Source organism: Hippoglossus hippoglossus, chromosome 5 (assembly GCF_009819705.1).
Source record: "Hippoglossus hippoglossus isolate fHipHip1 chromosome 5, fHipHip1.pri, whole genome shotgun sequence".
Lineage (NCBI taxonomy): Eukaryota > Metazoa > Chordata > Actinopteri > Pleuronectiformes > Pleuronectidae > Hippoglossus > Hippoglossus hippoglossus.
In genome coordinates, this window is record NC_047155.1 from 19715043 (window position 1) to 19727429 (window position 12387).

At 42.1% G+C, this 12387-nt stretch overlaps 1 protein-coding gene across 2 annotated transcripts; it reads right to left on the reverse strand.

The window, feature by feature from the left end:
• Window positions 1-5511: 5511 nt before the first annotated feature.
• Window positions 5512-11895, reverse strand: LOC117762061 (major intrinsically disordered Notch2-binding receptor 1-like). Of its 2 annotated transcripts, XM_034586505.1 has the most exons (5): window positions 11539-11895; window positions 8578-10582; window positions 8017-8235; window positions 7820-7852; window positions 5512-7694 (listed from the first exon to the last, which is right to left on the reverse strand). In XM_034586505.1, exons 2-5 carry the CDS (start codon window positions 10570-10572, stop codon window positions 7500-7502), a joined length of 2442 nt encoding a protein of 813 aa, XP_034442396.1. In that variant the 5' UTR covers window positions 10573-10582; window positions 11539-11895; the 3' UTR covers window positions 5512-7499. The 2 variants fall into 2 exon arrangements, with proteins under 2 accessions (XP_034442396.1, XP_034442397.1); XM_034586506.1 differs by lacking the exon at window positions 7820-7852.
• Between the last annotated feature and the right edge of the window lie 492 nt (window positions 11896-12387).

Below are 12387 nucleotides of genomic sequence, written 5' to 3' on the forward strand. Positions count from 1 at the left end.
CCGGTTTTCTTCCTCGCCGGCCCCTTTTGAGGAGGACCGGCTGCTCTATCGCCCCCACACTTCCTGAGTTGTAACTGCAGCGGGGTTGTTGAGACATTTCCACTAGTTCCTCCTATTTCTCTTATTATCCACCTTTAGTCACTGAGGGGTTAGATGTGTCTCAGCATATATACATGTATAAATATATATGTCAATCTGATTGTTATGATGTATCTCTGGGTGACACATATATGCAATTTATGTATATTGTAAAAACATCTTCTGTCATCCTAGTGACATGGGTGATGAGTCTAGTGATGTGATGACATTTAAAAAACAATAGTAAGATGTTTCTCGGCATAATTCACCAGTAGAAGATAGCTTTATGAGATAATATGTGACACATCACATGATGCTGTATATAATTATTACAGATGACCTCAACAGCCTTTGAAATACAACAAGCAGCATAACATGAAATGTAATTGTCTACGTGCATTTTCTTTAAACAAGTTAACATATAAATAATTGTATTACTTTAAAATGTAACAATTTTTTAATTGACTGACTTGATTAAGAAATTAACTTGTCCATCCATCCATCAATCCATCCAACAAACTATCCATCCATCCATACGGGTTATCCTTTGAGGGTCAGGGGGATGGAGCTGGAGCTGGCGTTGGGGAAGAGGCAGGGTACACCCTGGACATGTCCCTTGTGTATTACAGAGACAACATACAGAGACAACCATTCATGCTCACATTCAAACAGGCTCTAATTAACCTACCCCAATATTAATTTTTAAATTATATTATTAATCTCTCTTTATATTGTCCAGATCATTACCAGTTCATGTTAATCAAATTTGATTAAACACAAATTTGATTGCCATATTTGTAAAATGTTATTTTCTGTATCCATTTTTTTTTTTGCCGAAATAAGAGCAGTTTTTATTTCAGTTGACTCATCCTAGTGTCTGTTAATCCTGCTCACCTGCTGTGTATGAAAATATGCACTGCAGTGCTGCAGTTCCTTCAGTGTGAAATCACAACATCCTCTGAAACACTGTGGGCTGGCCTGGCACATAGGATGCACACAACAGCATCATTAATCAGCCACGGATGGCATATCTAGGAGCAACAGCTCTACTGTGTTCATTGTTCAATATTCAACAAGGATAACACAGACACACACACATGCACCTCATTCTACAGTTGTGAGGACATTGACATAATGCATTCCCTAGCCCCTCAACCTAAGATTACATTTACATTACATATCATTTATCTGATGCTTTTATCCAAAGCGACTTACAATAAGTGCATTCAAACCCCAAAGTACAAACCAAGAACAGCAAGAATCATGTAAATACAATTAGCTTTAAAAAAGCCAAACTACAAGTTCAACTTACTAACTTTTAAAATATAATTATATATATAATTATATATTATAAATATAATATAAAGTTAGTAAGTATAAATATAGGATGACTCAACTGAAATAAAAACTGCTCTTATTTCGGCAAAAAAATGGCGTCTATATCATAGTGATTCGATATTACTAATGGTGTTAAGATTCTTACCTCTGACCTAGACAGAATATATATATATATATATACACCAGAGTTGACGATGGTTATTAGACCATCATCTTCTTAACCAAGGTGTAGTCGAAAGAGATGTGTCTTTAGTCTGCGGTGGAAGATGTGTAGACTTCCTGCTGTCCTGATGTCGGTGGGGGGCTCGTTCCACCATTTGGGAGCCAGGACAACAAACAGTCATCATTTTGTTGAGTGGCTAGGTGTCCCTCGCAGTGAGAGAGCAGCAAGCTGATTGGCCCATGCAGAGTGGAGTGAACGGGCTGGGGTGTAAGGTTTAACCATGTCCTGGATGTAGACTGGACCAGATCCGTTCGCAGGGGAGTAGTGTGAGTGAACTTAGGTTGGTTGAAGACCAGTCGAGCTGCTGCATTCTGGATGAGCTGCAGAGGTTGGATGGCACCAACAGGTAGAGCAGCCAGGAGGGAGTTGCAGTAGTCTAGGTGTGAGATGACCAGAGCCTGGACTAGAACCTGTGCTGCCTTCTGAGTGAGAAGGGGACGTATTCTCCTGATGTTGTGCAGCTTGTATCTACACAATCGGGTTGTTGCAGCAATGTTGGTGGTAGGGGAGAGTTCACTGTTGAGAGTCACACTCAGGTTCCTTGATAGTTGTCGATGGTGATGGTAAGGTCATGGGTGGGAGAGCCCTTCCCTGGAAGGAAAAGTAGCTTGGTCTTGTCAAGGTTAATTTTCAGGTGGTGTGCGGACATCCACTGAGAGATGTCAGTCAGACAGGCAGAGATTCGTGCTGCTACCTGTGTTTCAGACAAAAGATCAAATTAGTTGGGGGTCATCTGCATAGCTGTGGTAGGCAAAGCCATGTGAGTGAATGACAGAGCCGAGAAAGTTGGTGTACAGAGAGGAAAGGAGGGGACCCAGGACAGAACCTTGAGGGACCCAAGTATTGAGTGGACAAGGTTTTGAGGCAGATATTCTCCAAGTTACCCGGTAGGTACGGTCTCTGAGGTAGGATGAGATCAGGGAGAGTGCAGAGCCTGACACCCAGATCCTGAAGGGAGGAAATAAGGATCTGATAATTCACTGTGTCAAATGCAGCTGAAAGGTCCAGAAGGATGACCACAGAGGAGAGGGGGGTGCTCTAGCAGTGTGAAGTTGCTAAGTGACAGCAAGGAGGGCAGTTTCAGTGGAGTGGCCTGCCTTGAAACCAGACTGGTGAGGATCAAGAAGGTTGTTCTGGCGAAGATAGGAGGAGAGTTGATTAAAGATAGCTGGCTCGAGAGCTTTGGAAAGAAAGGGAAGAAGAGAGACAGGTCTGTAGTTATTTACTTCAGACAGGTTGAGGTTGGGTTTCTTGAGGAGAGGGTTAAATCTTGCCTCCTTCAGAGAGTTAGGGAAACAGCCAGTTGACAGGGAAGTGTTAATAAGATGGGTGATAAAAGGAAGAAGGACGGGAGCAATAGACTGGAGAGTGTGAGAAGGAATGGGGTCAAGGGGGCAGGTGGTTGGGCGTTCGGAAGTTACCAGGGTAAGAACTTGATTGGGAGAGATGGGGGTGAAAGAGGAAAGGGGATGAAGATGAAGATGTGGTTAATGGAAAGTTATTTTCAGAAGATGGATTGGAGAATGAGGAGTGAATGTGATCTATCTTTTTTGTAAAGTAGTTGACAAAGTAGCTTGGTAGAAGGATGGAAGGAGGAGGGGGACTGGGGGGGTCAAGGAGATTGGAAAGTAGTTTTTTGGGGTTGGAAAATGAGGATTGTATTTTTGTTTAATAAAAAGAGCTTTTGGCTGCAGAAGTAGAGGCAAAGAAGGAGGAGAGAAGAGATTGATATGAGAGCAGGTCATCAGAGTGTTTTGATTTTCGCCATTCTATCTCTGATCCTCGCACGGTGGCTCTGTCAGCGCGCACAGAGTCAGACAACCACGGAGATCGGGAGGACTTGCGCACCTGTCGTGAAGTAAGAGGACAGAGACAATTGAGAGAGGAGGACAGAGAAGAGAGGAGAGTGTCTGTGGCAGAGAAAGGATGCATGAGTGAGAAAGAGTCAGATGAAGGGAGGGCAGATAAAACAGATGAGGTACTCAGATTGTGAGAGTGGGAGAGAGTAAGAGATAAGGAAAGTGGTCAGAGGCGTGAAGTGGGGTTACAGCAAGGTTGGGGGTAGAGCAGTTTTTGGTGAAATAAGATCAAGGTGTTTGCCATCTTTGTGAGTAGGTGGGGAAGGAGTGAGCAAGAGAGCATAAGAAGAAAGTAATAAGTCAGACGACTTCTCTGTCTGGATGTTGAAGTCGCCAAGAAGGACAAGTGGAGGGCCATTTTCTTGATGTTCGAGAGGAGGACGTCTAATTCCTCCAAGAACTCTCCCAAAGGACCTGGTGGACGGTAGAGGACAACAATGTTTCATTGTACCGGATGAGTTACAGTCACGGAATGAAATTCAAAAGAGAGTGGAGTAAAATGTGGCAGCGGGTAGAGAATTTGGGGGTGATGAGTAAACCTGTACCACCATCTCTACCAGTGGGTCTGGGTGTGTGGGTGAAAGAGTAGGCAGAGGAGAGAGCAGCAGGGGGGGATGTGTTGGCTGGTGTGATCCAAGTGTCAGTGAGAGCAGGGAATTCAAGTGATTGGTGGGAAGCAAAGGGTGGAAAGGTTATGGTTCTGTTGTGAACAAGTGCGAGGCTTATAGCATCTACGAGAAGATATGCGAACAGGGACGGAATATATACACATATCTGACGCTTCAAATTCTGGTTTTTAAACACCAGAGTTGACGATGGTTGGCTACCGCTGTGCTGATCACACCCCTGATAATCAGTCAAACAAAGCACCTGGTGGTAATGGCCCAGCAATTGAAACTCACCAAAACAACAGCCCAACAACAAAAGGCACTTCCCACCTTAAACAGTGAAGAGGTGAGTTTAGCAAATATTTCCTTATTTTACCAAAGCTGATAAAGGACAAAGTCTATGTACCTCATAGGTAGAAAGTAAATTAGAACTTGACAGAATTAGAATAACATTAAAGCAACTTTAACTCTAACTGGTTGTAGCTATCTCGAACACCTGAGAGGAATGAAAATCCTAGCTCACACAATCCTAGGTAAGAAAAACAGCACAAACAAAGCAGTCGAGTTAACCTCAGACAGCAGATATAGTAACATTCTAGCAGAGAAGCCTAATTAAAGAGAGTACTCAGCCTACATCCAAGTCTTAACCCTCAAACAGCCCATTGAATTTGTGAGGACCAGTCAAACTATCCTCACAATGATGGTATTGAACCAAAATTGGCCCTCATAACTATAGATATTATACATTGCACTTACATGTAACACTTGTAGTTTGGCTTTTTGAAGCTAATGTACTTACATGATTCTTGCTGTTCTGGGTTTGTACCCTCATGGTTGAATGAACTTATTGTCTATATTGTCTGTATAAGTTGCTTTGGATAAAAGTGTCAGCTAAATTATATATAATGTAAAATAGACATCCGCATTTGATTTTTTTTAAACATCTCAACAATTGACTGTAACTGATTTATGTCTATGATTAATTTAATACATTGGTTGTTGGATTAACAGTAAATGTGTGTGTGTGTGCTCTGAATACTGCTGGTCTATTAGAGTTGATTTGAGATAATAGGATCATTCAGTCTGTCTGTCTTTATCAATTATTCATCTCTATATGTACATTTCCTCCAGTCACAAATCCTTTAACTGCCATCACTCACCTTTTACAACCATCACTGTTTGCACTTTCCTATACTGAGTGCATTGTAACTGCTATCTGCGAGAATAATCATCCAAACACTTTACCAAGCGAAAAGCGTGAACAAAATTATATCACAAATCAAAGCACTTCCTTTCAAGACATTTTTTCATTCACCCTAATGTTTTAAGTGCATGTTTATAAGAAATTGATTTATTATTTATCATATTAGACAACATACTGTCTATGTACCACTTTGTTGAGTTTATTCAGACAGGCAACATAAATCATTGTACATCCTCACAATCATATAAAGTGTTGCTCACATTCACTTGTACTAAGATACCTGCATGTTTTCTGTATGAATAAAGACTTCACAGATTTTCTGTTGTCTTTCTAAAAGGTGCATGGATATTGCAACAACAAGGTCCATATTTCAGGAATGAAAAAAGTATCAGGAGGCTCTCATGCACTGACGTTCAGAGGAAGCACCTGCAGATTGTGCTGAGCACAGGGTTAGTCAGTGGCACCGGTGGAAGGGTAATGGATCCACAAACAGCCTCATGGGGAACACTTGGCAGATAAACATCTACTTAGGAAGATGCACTGAAGCAGAACACACCCTCTATATATCCTATGCATATATTGTACAGAAAGCAAAGTTAGGTTTAAAGTTCTAACAAAAACAATACAAGCAGTTTAATGTAGTTTTTCCCACTGATACTTAGTTTCTGTGCACTTCGGTGTATGCACCATAAAGTGAGAACAGTGCTTCTGTTGCATGGAAACAAAATCATCCTTATCTTGCACTGTCAAGGACAAAATAACATCAACACCGAAAAATGCAATGCAATCCAATACATTCACAAGGCAATAAACTTTGGTATTGTAAAGCTTACGATGCTACATATCTGTTAGATTTTTCATTTAATTTACTGGGCATTTTGAGTTTGTGGGTACTGATATGCAACCTTGTACTTTACATTACAGCTTTACCTTAGAGTTCAGTTAACACCTCAGCAAAAACTGAACTTATCAAGCTGTACGAAGGTACTGTTTGCTGTGGAGCAATCATGTTGGATTCCATTATATTTGACAGGTGTATATGTTTTCTATGAACCCCCTGTTGATTTTATAGACTGGCACCAAACCTGAGTTAACAGGAGGTTTTTAGAAAATGGAATGTCTACTTTCCTCATCTGTGAGGGGAAGCCAGATGAATCTGTTGGTGCTAAGTGAGTCTGCAGGTATATGGAAAAGCTTTGGCCGAGTGAGTCTATAGTGAGAAGATAATGTGCATATGGTGCACTCCAAACATCCCATCAATTGAATTACAAGTGGAATCTCCCACTTAGAGCGTGTTTACTGGAAAGGGCTCCCTCTTTCCTCCACTGCTCCAGAGCCAAAACATCCTCATCAACAACAACATTTTTATCTTCCATTTCTTGAAACCTGACACCTGGTAAACACTCTGTCCCACCACCCAAACACATTCAGGAGTGGATTAAACAGCTCATATTTTCCTGTTTGAAAAATGGGAGGGAACTCTATAAAATAAAATACCACTTTTATTGATTTAAGCTTCTGCACTACTGTATATTCTGTTACTTTAAGGAATAACAAGAACCCTCAAACTAAAAGAAAACAAACTCTCCATTCGACTTAATCCATTAAAACATGTCCTGATAAAACTATTATTTTCCAAAGAAGTAAAATGAGTCCTGTAGTGGTCCAGCAAAGAGGAGTCAGGCAGTGTTCAAGGCTGAAGCTGATTCACAATGTGTCTGTAACAGTGTAGTTTCTCAGAAAAGAGCAGATGAAATAAGAAAATAAAAAGGAAAATGAAACTCTGTATGAGTTCATCATAAGCTAAGAGTTATTCTAGAATAGTTTTAAATCATCTGTAATTACTACCGTATACAGTGACCTGAAAAGATTGTGAACACAAATCATGAAATCTATGACTGTAAATAGAGAAAAGAAAAATGGTTTCGTACGGCAGATAACTTTCTATTTGTTGTTACTACATGAGGGAGGAACTCTGAGTTTTCAAAGTAAGCTTTAGTTCCTCTATTTTTGAAGTCATGAATAATGGTGCTGCATGCAGAGAAATGTAAGGGGGTGCTGTCTGTTTATTTATGTCACACTCTCACTAACCTCAATCTGAATACTGTGCAAGTTCCTTGGTGCAGTACATCGCTGCTGAAAATAGATAAATGAAAACAGGCAACAGTGTGGGCAATCTGTGATTGTCTTCATGAGCCCATGGTGCAAATAGGAATGACAATGATGAGAATGATGGCCACCCCAGTGGCAATGAGTGCAGTCAGCTTGCAGACCTTGGCCCGGCGCTGGTCGGCCTCTTTGCGCCTGAGCAGAGCATCGTAACCTGGAGTGTAGATGTCGTCCATCCAGAACTCCATGTTGTTGGGGTTTAGAGACTCCTGGGCCTGGGGAACAATTATTTAACAGCATTTTAGACCAAATATTAACCCATATGTACTGAATATAAAGCACAATCTAAACTATTCTATTAACACCTTATGCATCACTAGTTTGTATTTTACTTACTTACCTTGCATCTGTATGATGCATGTATGTTAGGCCACTTATTCCCAGAAATAAAAATCAAAAGAAAATGCAGAAAGCAAACCCAATTTAGTTATTTTTAGATTAAAATCACTGACCTAATATGATAATTATTACAGGAAAAAAAGGACATAAATGAATTTTTTTAATTAGTCTATCCCTTTAAAAGTCATCTATTCTTACCTGTGCATCCAAAGGGGAGATCCGTGCCTCTCTGTCATCTACAGTCCAGATGGGCCTTCCTCTCCCCTCAACCAGTCTGGTATCCTTAATCTTCCCAGAGTTGAGCCCCCCTGTCAGACTGCTGTCTTTGTGGCGGAACAGGGATGAGTTAAACACTTGTTCCACCAGACTGGAGGACTTATGGTTGAGGAGGTTAGTTGTGCTGCTCGACTGATCTGTCTAGAAAGAAAATGGACCAAGCATATATTTTATATTTACTGTATATACAACCTTTAAAAGTGTTACTTTTTAAATGATTGGAGGCAATGTTTACAATATTAATTAACTAAATACCACCACCAAACATGCATACTAGTTTGAATTGATAAGGTGTGTTTTTTTGCAGCCATGCCTAAAAAGCATACTGCAAAAGTTTGAACCATGGATACATACGGTGCACATAATATATTTTTGCCTTCATACTGGATTATAGTTAAATCTGTTTAAGAAGTAATGGTCATATGCTGAGAAACCCATCTCTCCTCTGACAGTTCGAGAATATAGAATGTAGAATTTCCCTACCTGTTCAATTTTCCCGTGTGAGGCTTTGGGATCTTTATTTTTTGAGAATGACACGGTCCAGTCTCTTGCAGGGTTAGAAACCTTCATATGATTGGAATTGGGGACTATTTTCTCTTCAGGCTGCGTTTTGGAGGCACGACGAGATGATGCATCTTTCTTCCCTTCTTTCAACCCCTTAGAATCAGCCAAACCTTGGACACTTTCTGTTAGCTCCCCAGCAGTGTTCCAGCGGCTCCAGTCCAGACTACTCATGCTGGTAGCTGGAAACAGATCCCCAGATACTGACAGAGGTTGAGGTTCCGATGACTCAGAAGGAGTCAGAGGGTGGCTCATAAAGGAGGAGACACCACTGAGAGGCTCCAGCCATCGCCCACCGCTGCCTTGTCCACTGCCACCGACAGGCAGCTGGATCTTTTCATCCAGTCGCTGCAATGCAGAGAGCACCTGGGAGATCTCGGCCTTCACATCATTCAGTGAGTCCAGTTGTCTTTCTATCTGGCTCATACGCAGCAGCAGCTTACAGACACTGGTCTTCAGCCCATCGTCAGTGCTTTCTAAAGAGTGGAAAAGCCTCTGAAGTTGACCTAAGCGGCCACGTCTGGCCTCAGGTGTGTCCTGGTTGATGGCCCCTGTTGGATCGCTGGGGTGCAGGACTCCCGTAGAACCACACATGCTTATGTCATCTAAGAAACGAAAGATGACACTGATGTCATCCTCACAAAACTCGGGGTCATCTAATGAGGTCATGAAGGAGAGGCGATCAGCGTGGACCAGGCTACGAAGGCGCCTCGTGTCCGGTGGGTCTGTCTGGGTTCCCTGAGCCTTGACTCCGTCACCTCCACTTGGCAATCCACTATCCCCACTCTCACCTCCCGAGGACCCCAAAGCAGGTGTTGATCTCCTGGGAAGTTGCCCTCTTTGTGATTCTATGCCAATTCCAACACTGCCTAAGCCTATCCGGTCCTCTAGACTGTGGCTCTTGTTGCTCCAGATTGGTCTATGATTTCTGGGAGGTTGCAGGTGTTGAGGGGAGCACTCTGCAACAGACCCAGGTCCGAAATAAGTTGAGTCTTGCAGGTCATCAAGGCTTTCATGTTTAGCCCTCGGCTCTGGCAATTGTTGGACTGTTGCAGGCGATGCGTAAGGATTTGGGATTGTTTCAAAACTGTGATTGTCAAAGCCTTTCTTTAAAATGTTGGGACTAGGAGACTCACTGTTGACGGTCACCTGGGGTATAAGAGGAGGCTGGTTATGGAAGTCCTTCCTAAAGACGTTTCTCTTCTGGTCAACAGACGATGCCGGTTCAGGTTCAAACACTTCCAAAGGTGCAGAATCTCCACTAGACTCACTGTCCGTCTCCAAAGGCAGGTACATATTCTTCATGACCTCGTTGGGGATTTGACCACTAGAATACAAGAGTGTTGTGTGAGGCAAGTCGAAAGACACGGCCCTCGCTCTGACTGGAGGGGAGGACACAAGGGAGAGGGGATCGGGGGGAAGACTTCCTCGCTTGCGGGCAGAGTAATTCGATTTCGGAATCAGCAAGTGCTGGTCGATCGGCCTTCCTCCAGAATCCGAGTGGGCGCGTGCTCTTTCTCGACCAGAAATGTTCAGCTGGTGGATTCCAGGCAGACTGGGGACTGGGTACTGGTCAACTGGGAGGATTGCCTGAGCTCTGATTGGCTGAATGTCGTCTGGAGCCCCACCCGTCATCTGAATAAGATTGAAGATAGTTACAATGTCAGCAGCGACGCCTATGGGAGAGAGCCCCTGGCCCCTGGTGGAAACCCTGTCTCTGAAGAGAGTTGCTGGGAAACAGGGGTCCCGGCTGGCAGCAGCAAACAGCAAACTCCTGAGCTCAATGAGGTGCTCGAGGTCAAAGCGGGTGCTGACCATGCGGCAAAGATCCTGGAACGTCAGCCACTGGCGCATATTGGCCAGTTCCTCCAGGATCCCCAGAAGGACCCCGGGGTATTCCTGCTGCAGGTTAGCCATGGCTGCTCACCTGAGGAAAAAAACAAGGCAGTCAGAAAGGAAAAGCAAATTTATTTGTATGGCAGCTTTAAAAAAAAAAAAAGGAAATTGAAAAAGATTTACTTAACATATGAAAAGCCTTTAAAGCAAGAAATAAAACTGACATAAGGAGTACAAAAAGTATGATTGCAGGAAAGTCCCACATCTAATCTGATAAATGCAAGTAAATCTTAATACATGACGTTAATAACGTTTTTTTCTTCTCCTAGTACAAGAAAATAAATAATATATTTTTTATCGTTTCTGGGAAATATAATAGTAGTATTAATATGAAACATGTTGCAAAAATATATAATATTACGCATTAATAAGAATAATAAAGTAATAGTGGCAAAGTATTATGAGGATGTTATTTTGTATTGCTGTATCATTATGATTGCTGTCTTTATATTGTCTTAATAATGGTAATAACCCGGTTATGTGTTGTAGTTTTTCACTAAATTACAAGTGTTTACAATATGATACAATTTCATTATCAGTATGTATTTAGTCAACATTGTGTTACTGCCAAAGAATTCAGTTTACATGGTTGATGGAAAAGGTTCTTTGAATGATAATTTTCAAAGCGACCTTATTTTTGGCCCTAAAATAACCGATCATCTGATGTGATGACGCCGTCTCACTGCGCACATCTTTACCTCACTGGACATTTTTAATCCCCTCATTTCTATTAACAGCTTCAGGGCAGAGTCTAAACTTTACTGAGCGAAGGAAATACTGACGTATCTTCAGAGATAATGTAATCAGGTCACATTAACAATCTGAAGATAAGATCGGGACAGAGAAGGCAATTTTAAAAAGGTGCAACAATCTGTACTTAGTCCTATTTATCAGCTAGGACAATAATAAAGACATCATGTTGTAAAGGTAATGTGGGTTTTAAATGTCTTATTAAAAGTGTAGCTTCAATGGAGCATCGACACTTACCTGAATCTATCCAAAGATAATTACAACCACGCCTGCATCCATCAACACTGACAAATAACATCCAGTTTTGCGCCAAAAGCGTAAATAGATCCAGGTCATCTCATGCTGTCACACTCGTTTCATGGGCTCCTGTGTTTGTAGCAGCGACTAGCCCAAAGCCCAGGCAGCAGAGGAGAAAATCAGAAATCAGGTCATCTTCCCACAAGTCCCTGCAGTGCCCTCAGGGACCTCAAAATACATCCAAACGGTTTCCCCTCACCAAAGATCAGCAATGAACACTCGCAAAGTCAACAATACACCCTCATTTCTAAGAGATACACAGGAGGAGAGGCACATTCTCAGCAGGACACTCCTGTGTGTGAGTGAAGCAGAATCAGGAGTATATTTTCTCAGGGTGCCACAGCAATAATTGGGTTTGCGTGCAAGGTGAGCATACAAATAAAGGTCAGATTAAAAATTTATGTTCACTAATTGACACTCCTAAAACTCTAAACTGACAGTAAACCTTAAGACACAGGGTGAATTGCATGCTAGATTGCTGCCTGGACACACAAGTGTCTGCCAGACTTCAGCCTCCTCGTACTTTTCGCCATTACTCTGCATTATCATCCATAAAGGCTTGTACTTAAAACCCCATTAGAGCAAGAGCAGGGCAAGGCTTTCCTCGCTGAGTAGTAGCACTCTGCTACAATCTGAACAGACAACTCTAATTCATCTGACGACTCGCAGAGGAGTGCATCCATCATCCCATTTACTCTGCAATCAATGGGGATCTATGCAGTGAATGAGCCGTGGTATGAAAGCAATGTGTGTTAAGATATAGGGCCAAACTGTAGTACAGTAAGTGCC